The sequence below is a fragment of the Macaca fascicularis genome, chromosome 11 (assembly GCF_037993035.2).
Source record: "Macaca fascicularis isolate 582-1 chromosome 11, T2T-MFA8v1.1".
Taxonomy (NCBI): domain Eukaryota; kingdom Metazoa; phylum Chordata; class Mammalia; order Primates; family Cercopithecidae; genus Macaca; species Macaca fascicularis.
Genome location: NC_088385.1, coordinates 37236226 through 37255462, shown reverse-complemented (window position 1 = coordinate 37255462; position 19237 = coordinate 37236226). Strand labels below are relative to the sequence as shown.

The window sequence follows — 19237 nt, the reverse complement described above, 5'->3', positions numbered from 1 at the left end:
ATCCCCCTTTAAGCTCATAGGTTAGGAATTTTAATGAAATTTGAGGATGAGTGGATACTAGAACGACTCAGGCAATTTATAGGTTATAATTTTGATTAGATGTTTCATCAAATAATTTTTCTAACTCGTACACTGTATTTTTCCAAAATTTCTTTTGAAGATTTTGTTCTTTTGTATTAGCTACATCTAGATTTGCAGAATAGAAAGACACGTTCAGGATTTTTAACCTAGTGTTGATGTTCAACATCATGTTATAAAATGGTAGGAACAAAGTTACAGGCATCCTAGCTCAAGCAGATGAAAAGTCCGTGGAGGGAAGCGTAGCCTTTTCATATAAAATCTGGTCATGGAGGGTTGTGTGTTATGTTTATCTTTAAAAGTGCAATATATATAAAACAAATATTTTTTTCTATGGAAAGTACGGTGGGTTTGGCCTCTCATTCTGGTTTTCTCTCCTCATTCGATAAGCAGCATCTCTATACTAGTCTATGAACAAGAATTTATTTTCCTTTATATTCTTGTGGTAGGTAAAATTGGAGACCTTTGACATTTCCAGTATTCATAGAAAATAAGAAGTCTTCTGGACTTCTCCAGAAACTGAGGTATTTTGTAAAGAACAGAAGCATCAGATTCCGAATGGTTGCTACCGTTAGATTATTCTGTACTGGGCTGTGTACACTGACTCATTTACTCACTTTCTCTGAGCCCCAGCTTAGTTTCTGAATTTATGAAATGGCCTTCACAATAATACCTATCTTATTTTACTTAATGTGAATAGGCTTTGTTTCTAATAGGATCTTGGGAAGATAAAATTCTTATTCCTAAAATAAATCCAAACTGAATGATGGATTTTAACAGTCACTGGTTTTTTGCAGTGTATATATCACTAAGAATATTTGCCTTTTCCAGCTTAGCAATCATATATGCTTGAGTAAAGTAGTCTTTTGGGAATTCAATCTGTCAGAGATAGTCTATTCTATTATATTCATATGACCAAAGTACAGGTAAAATTATTACCAAATATAATTGGAAAGTTAAATTGCAAATTTCAGATTATGTTATGAAGATTTATAGATTTTTACTTCTCATTACACAAAGGGTCTTTTGTTGGCTTATTTTTGATGTTACCATTACGTGTTATGGATCACAATGGCTGAGTGAAACAAGGTGACAAATAAGTTTGTGATTAAGAAAACTAATCTCAGCAGGGCGCGGTGGATCACGCCTGCAATCCTAGCACTTGGGGAGGCAGAGGTGGGTGGATCACCTGAGGTCGGGAGTTCAAGACCAGCCTGACCAACATGGAGAAACCCTGTCTCTACTAAAAATACAAAATTAGCTGGGTGTGGTGGTGCATGCCTGTAATCCCAGCTACTTGGGAGGCTGAGGCAGGAGAATTGCTTGAACCTGGGAGGCAGAGGTTGCAATGAACAGAGATCGCACCATTGCACTCCAGCCTGGGTAACAAGAGCGAAACTTCATCTCAAAAAAGAATAGTAATCTGTTCTATTGTTGATAGAAATCCTTTATTTTATATTTGTGGTTAAAACATGTAGTTTCTTTCTTTTACATAAGTAAGGCATTGAAACAACATTGTTTTCTGTTAAATACGTATATAGCATAGTTTTTGAGTCGCAGCCACATCACAATATTTTGCACTGTCATCTCAGTTTTTTTGTGAATTCCAAAAGAAACAGCATAACATTTTCCTAGGACACCTAATGAGCAAAAGCTTGAGTCACAGGAAGGATTGGGAGAATTCCCACTTAAGAACTACCTTTGTATAATAAATATAATATCACAGTAATTTCTCATATGGAAATGTTTTAATTTACCGTTTGGTAACCATTGCTGGAGTCATGGTGTCTGCTCAGGGGACAGAAAGGATTAATTTATTATGATTACTGACGGGTGGTCTTCGAGTCTGATTTAATTCCAAATGTGAATATGTCTGTTGTTTCTCCTTTCTAGGAATATTTCAAGACATGATCTCATTTCATTGTCTGTGCTGCATTGTTTTGTTGAATATGTTCTTATTTTTTCAGTGCATAGAGATTCAATGGAGGCAATCGCTTTCGAGAACCTGAAATTAGAAAGGATGCCAGATTCATATGAAAAAGGGACTTTTCAAATACCAAGGGCCCTACAAATAAATGCACTTGAATAGTAGTCCTAGTGGAAAATAAGACAGCTTGAACACCTGATTTTTATTATAAGTATTACAAATAGGAATGCAATTTAGCTATTCCAAATTATTACCAATTAATGGAAGATGATTATTAAACACAAATTTGAACTTTTAGAACCCTTAAGTCATCAAGTTTTTCAGAAAAGCATATAGCTTTAAATCATAATTTTATAAAAACTAATTTTAGATGGAAATTTTCCTAATAATTTTCTACCTTGTGGATCAGAGCATACCGAATTTAACTTTTTAATGAGTACTCAGGGTTATTGTTATGAGCATAAAGTATAGGACTGTATTACTACCACCGAGGGTGGCAGTACACTGGTATCAGAGGAATCCAGGCTTTCCTAATTTTTGATTTTCCATTGTTATTCTGTTTTAGAAATATCTGGAAAAAAAAAAGTGCTAATAATGGCCTTGTGTATGTTTTTAATGTTTACTGAAGAGTCTTCAGGCAAGGTCTGTATGTTCATCTTAAATTCCCAAACTGTAATAGCAACATAAAACTCATCAGAGTTGATGTAACACAAATGTCAAGAGATGCTGCTTCACAATTGCATTCTAATTTTATGGATTAATGTGATCATGTGCTCTGAACTGCAAACAATTTTTGCATTAATAGCAACTCACAGTTTGTTGAACACTTTTATATATATATATATATATATATTTTTTTTTTTTTGAGACGGAGTCTCGCTCTGCCACCCAGGCGGGAGTGCAGTGGCACAATCTCGGCTCACTGCAAGCTCCGCCTCCCGGGTTCACGCCATTCTCCTACCTCAGCCTCCCTAGTAGCTGGGACTATAGGCGCCCGCCACCAAGCCCGGCTAATTTTTTGTATTTTTAGTAGAGACGGGGTTTCACTGTGGTCTCGATCTCCTGACCTTGTGATCCGCCTGCCTCGGCCTCCCAAAGTGCTGGGATTACAGGCGTGAGCCACCGCGCCCGGCCGAACACCTTTATATTTTTAATGAAGGATTAAATGGAAACCTAAAACAATTAGTTCTTTCAAAGAGATTTTAATCTTAGGATGTAAGGAGTCATGTTATTGGTTAACTGGAATGCAAGTCTGAGAAAATAAAAACTTTTATTTTCGGAGTCCAGTGATGTTCAGTCTGAATAAATACAAGCAGACCCTTAGGACATGTTTACTTAGTCATACATATGTGTATGTGTATGTTTATATATACACAATTATGTACATATACATTTTAATGTGTCTATATAAATATAAATATTTTGCTTTTATATCCAACTAACATTTTCTGTTTTATTCAACAGAAATCTTCTTGACAGAGACACATTTTCTAAATCTGATCCAAGTAAGTATTTATTGCTTGCCTTTTGAAAAATCATTTGATTTTGCAAAAGTTGTATGAAACTCATAGTTCTTGTTTAAAGGTTTGTTTTAAAGCGTAGAAAGCAGCAGGGGAGTGGTCCCAAGCTCTACACACTCATCAGCCAACCCCAGGGAGTACTGTGGGTAAAGAGGGACTTGCTGAGCACTTTGAGAATAAAATGAGAATACAAATGACTCCAATGTGGGACAGTTCACTTTGAAATTAAAACCTCATGCTATGGCCATTTGGTAGAAATTATTATATTTGAAAGAAAACCAAATGGGCCATAATTTAAAGTTATTTTTAGTCATGGAGTAATACTTTTCTTTCTTCTTTTTCTTGTTTTTAAATAAAAGTGGTGGTTGGGCAAGGTGGTTCATGCCTATAATCCCAGCCCTTTGGGAGGCTGAGGCAGGAGGATTTCCTGAGCCCAGGAGCTCGAGACCAGCCTAGGCTACATAATGAGACCTGCCCCCACCCCCACCATCTCTTGGGGAAAAAAAAGAAAAGAAAAATAAAATAAAAGTGATATATAAAATTTACAACCAAGTGAAATATGTAACATCTGATATGAACCAAAGTGATTACTAATTAGAGGTACTGAAAATTAGAGATAACTTGTAAAGTGAGAAGGGTAGTTTGAATTAGAAAACAGCAGAATGAACTGTATAAATCAATGTGTTTCCGAATCTTGTAATATTTAGAAATGAATATACAACAGTTCTCTATCTCTACAAATGTGTGAACAAATATGGTTGAATTATAGAGGAAAGGTTTTTGTCAGTTACCAGAATTCTTAAGGTAGTCATTGGGAAAAAGGCATTGCAATTGGGGTATTAAAAATCCCTGGGGCTCATTTGACAAATGGTTGGGACACTTCATATCCCTTAATCTTTACTCAAAGGCCTTAATCTCCCTTTTGGGAATTCCTTTCTTGGTTGACAGGATTTCTTACCTATTTACAAATATTGAGGGAGGAAGTTAAAATATTAAATGTAGAGCGTGACTTGCCCCCAAGTTTTCCTTCCTATTATACCTTTGAACACCGTAAATATCTTAGGAAGAACTTGATTTGTGTTTCACAACATAATGAAATATTTCAAATTGTTTAAATTATGGTTTTAAAATTTATCTATGAAGACCTTAGCAAGTATTATTATGTGCCAAGCTCAGTACTTACTAAGTTCTAAAGATCTGGCATAATAGTTTGTTTTCTGTTTAGTTAAATTAATTTTTAGTCACTTGATGATTTACTAGCCTTTTTTTTTTTTTTTGAAAGGGTAAGACTAGGAATTAGGCATTTATTTTTGATGTAGCTTTTGAACAGCTGAAAGCCAAATTGTATACATTCACATACGATTTTCATAAAAGACATTTATATGTGTGTATTTTTTCATCTTTTGTAGTTTGTGTCTTATATGTACAAGGAGTTGGAAATAAAGAATGGAGAGAGGTAAGTTTAAAACTTAAAAAAAAAATCACTGGACTTGAAGATATAGTAAGTTATAACTTGATCAAGATGATACTTCCCGTTTTTCACTGTAAGTCCTTTTCAACCCAAAGATTGAATTGTTTTTATCTTAGGAAAGTTACCTTTGTGTTTTGTTTTTAATAACAGTGATTGTTTAGCTGACTTATGACCTTCTTGTGGAATATTCTAGGCCTGAAATTTCTACTTCCTTTATCCAAACATAAATTTAATGTGTTGCCATCAACTTGACATGATTTCTTACAAAATTTAAGTTTGTGGGTTAAGTCTTATTTTTAGAGATCAACTGCTGATATTTATAAAATGCCACCTTAAAAGATTTTGATTGGCCAGGCACGGTGGCTCACACCTGTAATCCCAGCCCTTTGGGAGGCTGAGGCTGGCAGATCACGAGGTCAGGAGATCAAGACCATCCTGGCTAACACAGTGAAACCCCGTCTCTACTGGAAAAAAAAAAAAAAAAAAAAAAAATGAAAAATTAGCTGGGCGTGGTGACCGGTGCCTGTAGTTACAGCTACTCCGGAGGCTGAGGCAGGAGAATGGCATGAACCCAGGAGGCAGAGCTTGCAGTGAGTAGAGATCGTGCCACTGCACTCCAGCCTGGGTGACAGAGCGAGACTCATCTCAAAAAAAGAAAAAGAAAAAGAAAAAAAAAGATCTTAATTATGCTGCTTAATACCAAATATTGCCTACTTTTTGCTACATATTTAAAAATAAAGTTGAAATTCAGCTTCTTAATACAAATGTATGTTGTTTAATGAAGCAAAAGTGAAAAGACAGAATTGTTAATTTATTTTCTAGAGTGTCTCCACATTCAAATGGGTGGTTGATCATTGGAAGGTGGAGGGCATATTAAATAAAAGGCATTTCCATCTGCCTCTAGTTGCCAGTTATCTCAGGAAGTTAGTGCATTGTTTTAATGAGGTTACAGTTTCTGGCTAGATTTCCCTAGTGAGGTTTGTGCTATTTGTGCCACAGAGTGCATTTGCCAGTCATTTTACCACTGTGCCTGAATTTTGGGTAGAGGGCAAGAATAAATCATTTAATTTATTCTTAAAATCTGGGGAAAATAATTTAAAACTTGTTTCTACTGATAATGGGCTGGTGGTCAGTAGTCCATAAACAGATACACGTTTATTGTATCTAACTGCTTCTGCACTTTTTTTTTTTTTTTTTTTGAGGCGGAGTTTTGCTCTAGTTGCTCAGGCTGGAGTGCAATGGCACGATCTTGACTCACTGCAACTTCTGCCTCCCAGGTTCAAGCGATTCTCCTGCCTCAGCCTCCAGAGTGGCTGAGATTACAGGCATGGGGCCACCACGCCCGGCTAATTTTGTATTTTTAGTAGAGACGGGGTTTCTCCATGTTAGTCAGGCTGGTCTCAAACTCCCGAGCTCAGGTGATCCACCTGCCTTGGCCTCCCAAAGTGCTGGGATTACAGGTGTGAGCCACTGTGCCCAGCACATTTCTATTTAGTTCAATATTTACCTCAAACTCTGTATCAAATGTAAACTCATCATCTTTACCCTATGTCTGCTTCTTCTTCGCTTCAAATATAGCTAAAACTGCTAGCCAAAATATGAAACTGCAATTTTTGTAGTCATCCTGAGTTTCTCTCCCACATCTTCATCACTTAATGTCATCCAGTGCTATGAGTTCTCTTTCATAAAAAAGAAAAATCCACGCTTGGATAAGCCACCCTTTTTATTCAGACTCCTTTTCTCTTTTGTCATCCGTGTTGCAACAATTCTCCTACCCCCTTTTTTCCATGTTCATCTGTCTAATCATTCCTTTGATTATCTTCCTGAAAGACATGCTGTCTTGTCATTCTCTTCGGAGTTCCCTTTCTCAAAGGCCTGAAACAATACAGTGGAACTGCTTATTGACCATAGATGCCAGGCTAGATGGGACTGAGCATTGACCAGGGTGTCCACAAAATGACTTTGCTTCAGGCACCAAAAAGTTACCAGGATAAGGATACCTAAGTTATAGTACCAGACATCTGGGCCAATGCAAATGCCTAATAATGAGGCAACTGGAAACTTTATTGGATAAAGGGAGTTTGAAGAAGGACAACAAACAATTTTGGACCTAAACCAGGGTTCTGGGAGTTAATTCTTAAGTGGGTGCTGACCAAGTGGTATTGGCCTGTTAGTTTAAGGGCAGCCTCAGCTCAAAATCTCCCTTCCTTAAAAAATTTCTCATGCTTTCCTATTGCCTAAGCAATGAAATATAAATTTCTTACTTAATTTACAACTTTTATAATAATGATGGCTAACTAATGTTCCAAGCCCTTTATAAATATTGACTAATTTAGTTTTCACAGCAACTTTAAGAGGTAGGTTATGTTATAATCCTTATGTTTCACGAGAAAAATGAAACACAGAAAGGTTAAATGACTAGACCAAAGTTACCCAGTTGTAAAGGACAAAGTGGGAATTTCCTTTTTTTTTTTAACTTAAATTATTTAAACTTTTATTTTTATTTATTTATTTTTATTATACTTTAAGTTATGGGGTATATATGCAGAATGTGCAGGTTTGTTACATAGGTATACGTGTGTCATGGTGGTTTGCTGCACTCATCAACCCGTCATCTACATTAGGTATTTCTCCTAATGCTATTTCTCCCCTAGCCCCCCACCCACCGACAGGCCCGGGTGTGTGATGTTCCCCTCCCTGTGTCCATGTGTTCTCATTGATCAACTCCCACTTATGAGGGAGACCATGTGGTGTTTAGTTTTCTGTTCCTGTGTTAGTTTGCTGAGAATTATGGTTTCCAGTTTCATCCATGTCCCTGCAAAGGACATGAACTCATCCTTTTTTTTTTTTTTTTTTCTCTTTATGAGACGGAGTCTCTGAGAGTTTTCTCAGCAATTTTGGTACATCTGTAAAATCAATTTATTGATGGAGGTATCAGCATTATCTCAATAATATAGTGGTTATATTTAAATTCAGGTATATTTTGGAAAAGTATGTGTAACAAGCCATACGAATTTACGTTCTGAGATGAATCACTTTTAGATAATAAGGGGAATAAGTGAAAAAATAAAGCTTAAAAATGTGTTGAAACAAATGCTCCAAATAAAGAAATATAAAATTATGTAAAATTAATCTTTAGTTCAAATTTGCAGTTTAAAAATTATCTCTAACATGATTATAATTACCACCTATATTGTTGATAAATTCTATCTAATGACTGTGAATTATGAAAAACTCTTGAAGTAATGGATGCAAAACTAAAATTATTTTTAGTGTATAGTAATTTCAGAGCTAGAAATGATGTTTAAGCACCATGAATTACGAAAATATGGAAACCTAGTGGCAAATGGAAATAAAAAAAGTAACATCTCTAAGAATGGCCACTTTACTCAGAGTTGGGAAAATATTCCAACTAAGTTCGTGAAGTTGGATTTTAGTTATCCATAGCCAATTCATTTTGTGAATTACTTTTAAACATTTAAAATTATAGAATTTGTTCCAGGTTCCCTAAGTTAGTATGTGATAAAAGGCATGCTGAAGTTGTTTATGAACTACAGTGATTATAGTGTAGAGGCAAACAAGTCTACTTTCAAATGCTGATTACTACAGTTTGACTTTGTCTCTGCTCTGCCCCATTCCATTGACACTGAGCTATGTTAACATTTATTCATCTCCATACTGAATAATACTTGTTTAGGTGTTTCTCTGTCTCTCACAAACACACACACACACACACACACACACACACACTATACTATTCAACAAACATCAATAACTTTTTTGCAAACTTACTCTCTCATATGTCTTGGCTTCACTGTTTAGCTTTGTGCTTCCAAAGGTGAAACCTCCTGCACAGCATTTAGAATATGGCTTTCTTTGTTCCTTTTATTTATTTTTATTTTTATGTTTTTTTTTTGACGGAGTCTCACTCTGTCCCCCAGGCTGGAGTGCAGTGGCGCGATCTCTGCTCATTGCAAGCTCCGCCTCCCGGGTTCACGCCATTCGCCTGCCTCAGCCTCCCGAGTAGCTGGGAATATAAGCGCCCGCTACTACGCTCGGCTATTTTTTTCTATTTTTTAGTAGAGACGGAGTTTCATCTTGTTAGCCAGGATGGTCTCGATCTCCTGACCTCGTGATCCTCCCGCCTCGGCCTCCCAAAGTGCTGGGATTACAGGCGTGAGCTACCGCGACCGACCTTTCTTTTGTTCTTGAAAGGTGTTGAGGGCCAGGTGCAGAGTGGCTCAGGCCTGTAATCCCAGCACTTTGGGAGGCCGATGTGGGCAGGTCACCTGAGGTCAGGAGTTAGAGACCAGCCTGGTCAACATGGTAAAACCCTATCTCTACTAAAAATACAAAAATTAGCATGGTATGGTGGCGGGTGCCTGTAATTCCAGCTACTCAGGAGGCTGAGGCAGAAGAATCGCTTGAACCTAGTAGGCGGAGGTTGCAGTGAGCCGAGATCCCGCCATTGCACTCCAGCCTGGGTGACAGAGCAATACTCTTAAAAAAAAAAAAAAAAAAGGTGTTCAATTAATATTTGATTGAACACCCAAATGTAGGGACACCTAAATTTAGCTTCTTAACACAGGCACACACAGTTTAGTGTCATGGTTTCAGAATTTATGTGGTGGAAGGATCCCTGTAGATAAATTGCTGTGTAGGCCACATTTTTTTATATTAAATGTGAGAACATGTATGTGTCATGGTAACTAGTTATGGGAGCCTAAGACTTTTTCTTCTACTCTTTAAGCTTAACTACATGTTTTGGAATTTGAATTATTGCATCAGTTGACAACATGTTATGTATCTCTTAAGGCTTAGGGATATTCATTATATTCTTTCATTTTTGTTTTAGAGAAATATTATGATGAAACATATAAAGCTATTGATACAGGAGAGAGGAAGCTTTTAAAATTTTAAGGCCATCACTGTTGCTAATCGATTAACCATTCTGCATGGCTACTGATACTTTCTTCACTATTGAATGCATGTTGCAGAGCAGCTGAATATTTTTATTTTGTTTTGTTTTCTCTCTTTTAGAAAAGATTTGAATTGCACTATTCTGCTGTGCATTCAATCTACAGCATTATATTTCTTTAGTGGATATTGGAAGGAGTCTCACAATATGTATAAAGACTTCCTGTGATTGATTGAGGGGATTGTAATGGAAGACATTTACTGTGTTCTTGTAAAAACAGTTGTGTGACATGTAGTTGAAAGAACTTAGTAAAGCCAATATATTTTATGAAATGTGTGGCCATTAATATTTCAGCAAAAATATGTTGTATGTTACACAGACAAATACTATATTGATCCATTTGGATTTCCAATGTCAGCAATACCAGTTTTAGAAAGAGATCTGCAGATTGGCATTGGAATCTTTCTGTTCAGAAAAGGATATAAAATAGTATTACAAATATTCCTGGATATAGATAAGTAGAAATTGTGGGTTAATATAAGTTACCCGTAGTTTATAAAGCGTAGTTGAACTCTATTAGCTCTATGCATATCACATGTTCAATTGAACAAGAATCACACTTTAGACAGAACTTTTCTCATTGTTAGCTAAAAAGCAAATCCAGAATGTTTTGATCTCTTAAATTATTTTTTCTGTCCCACTTTTAATATACCTTTTTATCAAAATAAAACTCAACGAAATCAATGAATTAGAAGTAAACACAGCCATGTAACCACCATCTAGATCAAGAAAGGGAACATTCCTAGAAATCCAAGAATTTTTATTGTGTTCCTTCAAGCCTCCTCCTAAATTGAACTACCATTCTGATTTCTAACACTATAGAATAGTTTTGCCCATTTTTAAGCCTTATATACATAGAATCATATAGTTTATACTGAATTATGTTGTTTCTTTCAGTGAGCTCTATCCATGCCTGTGGCAAGAGGTTGTTCATGTCCGTTGCTGCATGGTTCTCTGTTTTATGAATATGCCCCAATGTACTTATCCATTCTACTTTGGACACATTTTTGGCTTGTTCCCTGTTACTAAATATTATTATCTGTTTAGAACATTCTTGTACATATCTTTTGGGTCTTAACATTCACATATTCCTAATATTATATGTAGGAATGAATTATCTGAGCCATAGGAGGAATGCATATTTTCATCTTCAGTAGATACTGCCAAATGGTTTTCCAGAATTTTCCATCTGCCACTTGTATTGCCGTACATCTTTGCCAATGCTTTTTATTGCCAGTTTTAAAAATATTTCCATTCTGATTAGTGGGTAAAGATATCCTGTTTTTGTTTTTTAACTTGCCGATGATTACTATGGTTCAGAACCTTTAGGTAGGCTTAATGGCCATTTGGCTATTCTCTTTTAAGAAGTATTGCCTATTTTCTTACTAATTTTCAGGAGTTATATCTTCAGGACAGGAATTCCTTGTTGCTTGCGTATCTTTCAAATATCTTCTCCCTTTATATAGTATGGCATTCTACTCTTTGAATAGTGTATTTTGATGAACAAAAGTTCATAATTTTAATTTAATCTAACATAGCAATATGATCCTTTATAATCATAACATATCCTTTATGATCTGTGCTTTCGTTCTTTTTAAGAAAATCTTACTCTCTGAAGGCCGTGATGGTATTTCCCAGTGTTACCTTTTAGAAGTTTTATTGTTTCACCTTTCATGTTTAGACCTACAGTTCCTCTGGGATTAATTTTTGTATATGGTTTGAGATGAAATTTACTTTGATGCCATATAGTGTCGAATTGACTCGGGAACATGTGTTGAAGGGATCACCTTTCTCCGCTGCACAATTACATCACCTTTATCACAAATAACTGTATATGTGAGGACCTTGTTGAGGATTCTGTTGTGTAATACCATGCTGTTTTAATAACTAGTGCTGGCGGCGTGAGCTTTGTAGTTTTTTTTTTTTCTTCTTCTTTAGATTTTCTAGGGCAGGGGCTGGCAAATTTTTTTCTGTAAAGGGTCAAATGTAAATAGGAGCCAGGGCAAAGATTTTAGGCTAGGTGGGCCTTATAGTCTCTCTAGCTACTGTAGCATGAAAGCAGCCATTGACAGTACGTAAATGGATGATGATGGGGCTGTGCTTCAGTGAAACTTAACTTACAAAAACCAGCAGCAGGCCAGATTTGGCCTATGGGCCATAGTTCTCAAACTCTATTTCTAGGATATTCTTAGCTTTACACAGCTCAACAGAAATTTTAGAATCTGTTTGTCAATTTATACATACATTTATCTTTACTGTACTGACAGGGGCCTCTTGTATAGTGTTTAATAAAAGTGGTGACAGGAGGCATTCTTGTTCTTGATCCCATGGGTAAAATTTTCATGTGTTTGCATTTATTCAGATGAGTATATGATTTTTATTTTGTCATTAAGATGAAATACATGCTTGATTTTCATAAAACACGTATTTCCATAATGTTTCCAACTGAATAATGATGTATGGTCTTTTAAGTATATTGCTTACTAGGCCTTGCTACTATTTGTTAGAATTTTGCCTGTTACAACTTATATTGATCTATAAATTTACTTCTTTGTCATAAACTTGTACCTTTTGTTGTTAAGATTAGGCAAGCCTCATTACTTCTGCTTGAAAGCATTTCTGTTTTCTCTTTGAAGGAGTATGAGTAAAATTGGTGTTGTATTTTAGTTAAATGTTTGAAAAAGTTTGCTGCTAAAACATTCCGAGTCTGGACATTTCATTATAGGAGGTTTTAATATCAGATTCAATATCTTCGTTACATACATGTCTACTTACAGTTTCAATTTCTTCTTCTGTCAGTTTTGTGTGCCATGATTTTTCAGGAATTTATCCATTTAACCTGAATTTTCAATTTATTGGCATAACACTGCTTGTAATACACACTTACGATATGTGTATTTTCTGTGGGATTTATAATGATGTCCCTTTTTTTACCTTCTTATATTGATAATTTGTGTTTCTTTTTTTTGGTTCTTCTTGGCAAAGGTTTATCAATTATTAGTCTTTGCAATAATCAAATTTTGCCTTTAATGGTTATCTCTAATTAAAAAACAGTCACTGGTTACTGCAACTGATTTTTTCTCATTTTTCGATTTAATTTGATCTTTTATTTCTTTTTTGAGACACAGTCTCAGTCTCTCATCCAGGCTGGAGTGCGGTGGCATGATTTCAGCTCACTGCAGCCTCCATCTCCTGGGTTCAAGTGATTCTCATTGGTCAGCCTCCCAAGTAGCTGGGACTGCAGGTGTGTGCCACCAGGCCTGATTAACTTTTGTATTTTTAGTAGAGACAGGGTTTTGCCATATTAGTCAGGCTGGTCTTGAACTCCTGACCTGAAATTATCTGCCTGCCTCGGCCTCCCAAAGTGCTGGGATTACAGGCGTGAGCCATTGCACCCAGCATTTCTCTTCTAAGTTCTTGAGAATGATAGCTTAACAGTTATTGTCAGTCATTTTTCTAATATATGCATTTTAGGCTAAAAATTCTCTTTTAAGAGGCTTTAATTATATCCCAGTTTGTTATGTTATGCTTCTATTACCTTCCAGATTCAAAGTTATTTTTTAAAATTTGAAAATATGTCAGACTTACAGAAAAGGTGCAAATATAGTATAAAGGATTTTTTTTCCCTTTAAACTGTTTGAAAATAAGTTGCTGACAATATGCCCCACAACATCTGAATGCTTTATTTACATAAAAGACATGTTCCTCCATAATCATAATATAATAACCAGAATCAGGGAATTAAACTGATATGTTTCTACCATCTAATCCTCAGGATTATATAGGAGAAATATATAATGATTATAATGTATATGATATATATAATGCTAACAAGCTAATTTGACCTGTAGTTACACAGTCAGAATCTTGTTGACCATGTGCTTATGGTGCATTTCATTATATTTTTTCTGTTATTTGCAGTTCCACAATTTGGCTAATTGAATCTGAAGGTTGAATAGAGATTTAGTTTCTTTAACAGATCTATTGGTGGTTGTATGAACTTTTCATTGGAAAGCAAATGATGTCTTGTTTTCACTCTTTTGTGATATTAGTATCCTTTGATGCTTAGTGCCTAGATCATTGGAGATTTTCATGTATTAGTTAGAATAATGTTACACTATACCAACATTAGCAGATTATATTGCCATTCATACTTTATTTTTTCTCTTTCAGCCATAATTTAGTCTTAGTTCTGTAAGTAATGCTCACCACTACTCTATATGTCAATATTTCTCTAGTAATTATGGTTTTATAAAAATCCATCTTTAGTAAATTCCTTAGAAAAGTTCATAGGAACAGTATTTCCCTAGTTCTTTCATGTTAATAACAATTTGTGTCCTTTGTATTGGAAGAACATGAAATCTTTTGATCACATTTTCTTTCCTTGCATATATTTAATATATTATTTCATTTTTGTTCTGTCATAAAGCATTTCTGACAAAAAGTTTTATGAAAATATAATTTTATTTTAAGCCATGTACTCATTCTGCATGAATGGCTAGTGGATTACTTTTCTTTTGAAAATAATATTAAGTACTTTCACTAGACTGTGTCTTGGTATTAGTCATTCAAGATTGATATTCTGAGTAGGTCATATTTTCTTTTAATATTTCAAATTGTTTTTATGCTTGAAAGTTTAATAAGTTGTTTTTAATATTATTCTGATTTGCTTTGCTTTGATTTTTTTTATTTTCATGTGATAAGAACACTTAATATATGCCCTTTAAAAATTTTAAGTATACAGTACAGTTTTATTAACTATTGACATAGAACTTGCTCATCTTGCATAACTAAAACTTTATACCCATTGAACAACAACTCCCCGTTTTTCTCTCCCCCACAGCCAATGGCAACCACCATTCTTTGCTGTTTCTATAAGTTTGACTATTTTAGATACCTCGTGTAAGGGAATTACACAGTATTTGTCCTTCTGTGAGTTGTTTATTTCAGTTAATATAATGTCCTCCAGGTTTATTCATGTTGCTGCATGTGGCAGGATTACCTACTTTTGTAAGCCTGAATAATATTCCATTGTATATATACCATGTTATTTTTTGCTATAAGAACACTTAATATCTACGCTTTAAGCAAATTTTTAAGTATGGAATACGGTATAGTTAACCCTAGGCACCATGCTGTACAGTAGATCTTTGGGACTTACTCATTTTTCATAACTGAAACTTAATACCCAGTCATTCTTCCCAGTTTCCCCTCCCTTCAACCTCTGGCAAACGTTCTTCTACTTTTTGCTTCTATGAATTTGACTATTTTAAATTCATCATATAAGTGGTATTTTGTAGTATCTATCCTTCTGTGTCTGGTTTATTTCACTTAGCCTAATGTCTTCCAGATTCATCCATGTTGTTGCAAATGGCAGGATTTCCTTCCTTTCCAGCCTTTTAAAGGCTGAATCATGTCCCGTGGTATGTAGGCTATTGTGAATAATGCTGTAATGAACATAGGAGCGCAGATATCTCTTCAAGATTATTATTTGAGTTTTTTTGAATGTACACTCAAAAGTGGGATTGCTAGACCACATGATAAATATATTTTTAATTTTTGGAAATTTCATACTGTTCTCCACAGTGGCTGCACCATTTTACAGTTCCACCAGTAGTGCACAAATGCTCTAATTTCTCCACATCCTCAACAACAATTCTTCTTTTTTTTTTTTTTTTTTTTTTTTTTGATAATAGCCATTCTAACAGGCATGAGACAATATCTCAGGGAAATTTGAATTTACAATTCTCTAATGATTAGTGATGTTGAGCATCCTTTCATATACCTGTTGACCATTTGTGTATCTTCTTTGGACAAATGTTTATTCAAGGTTTTTTTTTTTTTTTTTTTTTTTTTTTTGCCTATTTTTAAATTGAGTTATTTGGTTGTTTTGCTGCTGAGTTTCTGATTTCTTTTTATATTTTAGTTGTTAATCCCTCATCAGATGGTACACAAATATTTCCTCCTTCTGTGGGTTGCCTTTTGACTCTGCTTTCCTTTGGTGTGGAAAACCTTTTTAATTTGAGTTACTCCCACCTGTCTAATTTTGCTTTTGTTGCTTGTGCTTTTGGTGTTATAATCAAGAATTCATGGCCCAAGATCAATGTCATGAAACTTTTACCCTATGTTTTCTTCTAGGAGTTTTATAGTTCCACATCTTACATTATGTCTTTACTTCATTTTGAGTAGTCTTTTGTGTATGTGTATTTGCATATGAATATGAAATTTTTTCTACACCATCTGTTGAAGAAATTATCTTTTCCCCATTGACACCCTTGTTGAAGATCAGTTAAACATCTATGTGTGAATTTATTTATGAGCTTTCTCTTCTATTCCAGTGATCCATGTGGCTGTTGTTTCAGTACTATATTATTTTAATGACTATAGCTTTTTAGTATATTTTGAAAATCAGGAAGTGTGATACCTCGAGCTTTGTTCTTTTTCAACATTGTTTTAGCTATTCAGGATCTTTTGTGGTTCCATATGAATTTTAAGATTTTTTTTTGTCTATTATTAAAAATGTCATTAGGATTTTGATAATTATTGCATTGAACCAAAGATCAAGATCACTTTGGGTAGTGTGATTATTTTGATCTTCCAATCCATTAACATGAGAGGTTTTTCCATTTCTTTTTGTCTTTCTTATTTATTTCATTAATGCTTTGTGTTCAGTGTACACAGGTCTTTTACCTTCTTAGTTAAGTTTATTACCAAGTATTTTATTCTTTCTGATTCTGTTAGAAAGAAATTATTTCTTAAGTATCTTTTTGGATGGTTCATTGTTGGTGTATAAAAGCACAACTGATTTTTGTATGTAGATTTCATATCTGCAACTTATGAATTTGTTTATTATTTCTAATAGTTTTTGTGAAGTCTTTGGGATTTTTTTTTTTTTTTAACTATAAGGTCATTTGCAAACGAAGATAATTTTACTTCCTCTGTTTTGATTTGGATACCTTTTATTTCTTTGTCATGTCTAAGTGCTCTGGCTAGGATTTTCACACTATGTTGATTAGAAGTGATGAGAATTGTCATCTTTGCCTTTTTCCTGATTTTAGAGGAAAAGCTTTCAGTTTTTCACCACTGAGTATGATGTTGCAGTAGGCTTTGTGTGTATGGTTTTGTTATGTTCAGGTAAAGTATTTACTAAGTATTTTCATCAGGAAACGTTGCAGAATTTTGTCCAGCACTTTTTCTGTGTCTATTGAGATGGTCGTGGTATTTTATCTTTTAATCTGTTTTACTGTATATTGCATTAATTGATTTGCTTTATTTGAATCATCCTTGTATCACAGGAAAAAAAATCTCATTTGCTCATAGTATAACTGAGGTGGAAGTTGAGACTTGACTCCAGAGGTGGGGCTTAGACGCTAGACCAAATTGAGGACTAGCAAAAACAGGGCTGGTGTAGAAGCAGCTTTCCATAAGATGTCTACCAATGTGCCATGTCAATTTGCCATTGCTGTGACAACACCTGGAATTAATTGCCCCTTTCCATGACAACAACCTGATGACCTAGAAGTTACCACTCTTTTCCTAGAAATTTCTACATAAACTGCTCCTTAATTTGCATGTAGTTAAAAGTAAATATAAATATGACTGCAGAAGCACCTTTGAGCTGCTACTTTGGCACACTGCCTATTGTGTAGCCCTGCTTGCAAAGAGCAGTAACTCTGCTGCTGCTGTACACTGACACTTCAATAAAAGTTGCTGTTTAACACCACCAGCTTGCCCTTGCATTCTTTTCTAGGTGAAGTTAAGAACCTCCCAGGCTAAGCCCCAATTTTGGGGCTTGCCTGAACTCCATCATAACCATCTGTGTTAGTTAATTGGCTTTATATGGAGGAAAAACAAACTTCTTGTCTTTAGGACAAAAGGTAGTTTTGCAACTTGGAACAATGACTCTACCAAAATTAGGCTCCTGCTTTCCCACAGAAACTGGGAGACAGAGGTGCAATTCATTTTGATGTTTACATTATATAAAGATGGCTCCTATGTTCTTGAGAAAGACATTCCCGGGTTATAAAGCTGACCAGAGTTTTCAAAATGATTTATATACATTTCAGAGAGAGAAAGTACTTGTAATTACATGTTTTCCAAAGTAAATTCTCTGAATAAAAGGAGGGAGGGAAATATTTTCTATTATCAACAGGGAGAATTAAGCCTCTTATTTATTTTTTTTAGATGGAGTCTTGCTCTTGCCTCCCAGGCTAGAGTGCAGTGGCACAATGTCAGCTCACTGCAACCTCCGCCTCCTGGGTTCAAGCAATTCTCGTGCCTCAGCCTCCTGAGTAGCTGGGATTATAGGTGCCCACCACCATGCCTGGCTATTATTTTTTTTGTATTTTTAGTAGAGATGGGGTTTCGCCATGTTGGCCAGGCTGGTCTCAAACTCCTGACCTTGTGATCCGCACGCCCTGGCCTCCCAAAGTGCTGGGATTATAGACGTGAGCCACCACCTCTGGCCTAACCTTCTTATTTTTAATTTTTGGTTTGTGTTTGTCTTTACATAAGAAATAATACAGAGAAATCCTATGTCCTGTTTCCTCACTTTCCCCAAGTGGTAATATCTTAAAAACTCTAGTACATTATCACAACCAGAATATCGACATTGATAAAGTAAAGAAATAACTATAATGTAGTTCAGTGTTTTTAGTTGTACTTTGCAAGAAAAATAGAGAAATGACTCCATCTTTCTGGAAATGAAAGTCCCATCCTTACAATTTCTTTGATGGACAATCAATAAACAATGACTGAGATCTATGGTTTATTTATAGTCAATATATTTGTGTACTGCCAATTATATTATAAAATAAAATATGAATTATTTGAGTTGTAGCTATGATTTTAATTAGGTGTGTCTCTTTCTTGTGTAAAGGCTACATTGGCATGAATAATACTGATATGTTTTGTTGACATTTATGTATGTTAAATCAGTGTGTGACAGGGTTTTGCTATATGAATCAGTAACATTTGAAGGAAAACTATGAAGGTTGTCAATGTAGGTTGCTAGCCCTTTATTTTGAAAATTAAGGAAAAAGACAACAAGATTAAGGTAAACATCTACTCTATTATCATAATTTATTCCTAACTAAAGAGCATTTATCTTTACCCAAAATATATCTAGGCTGTATATTGGAAAAAAAAAACACCCTGATACTCATAGTATAGTCCAGTTAGAAACTTTATGCAGTCACAATTTTCTTTAAATGTGATGCATCTAAAGTTTTAAATAAAGATAAATCACAACATGAGATTTTGTG

At 35.0% G+C, this 19237-nt stretch overlaps 1 protein-coding gene across 9 annotated transcripts in view; it reads left to right on the top strand.

Moving 5' to 3' along the window:
• Positions 1 to 19237, top strand: part of CPNE8 (copine 8) — a 240112-nt gene that overhangs the window by 34086 nt on the left and 186789 nt on the right. For all 9 annotated transcript variants that reach the window (XR_012419728.1, XM_074005902.1, XM_074005898.1 and 6 more), the window contains exons 2-3: positions 3470 to 3510; positions 4935 to 4981. Coding sequence is in view for 5 of the 9 variants with exons in the window: in XM_005570561.5 (XP_005570618.1) it covers positions 3470 to 3510; positions 4935 to 4981 (88 nt within the window). In the remaining 4 variants the exon portion in view is untranslated. The remainder of the gene's footprint in view (positions 1 to 3469; positions 3511 to 4934; positions 4982 to 19237) is intronic.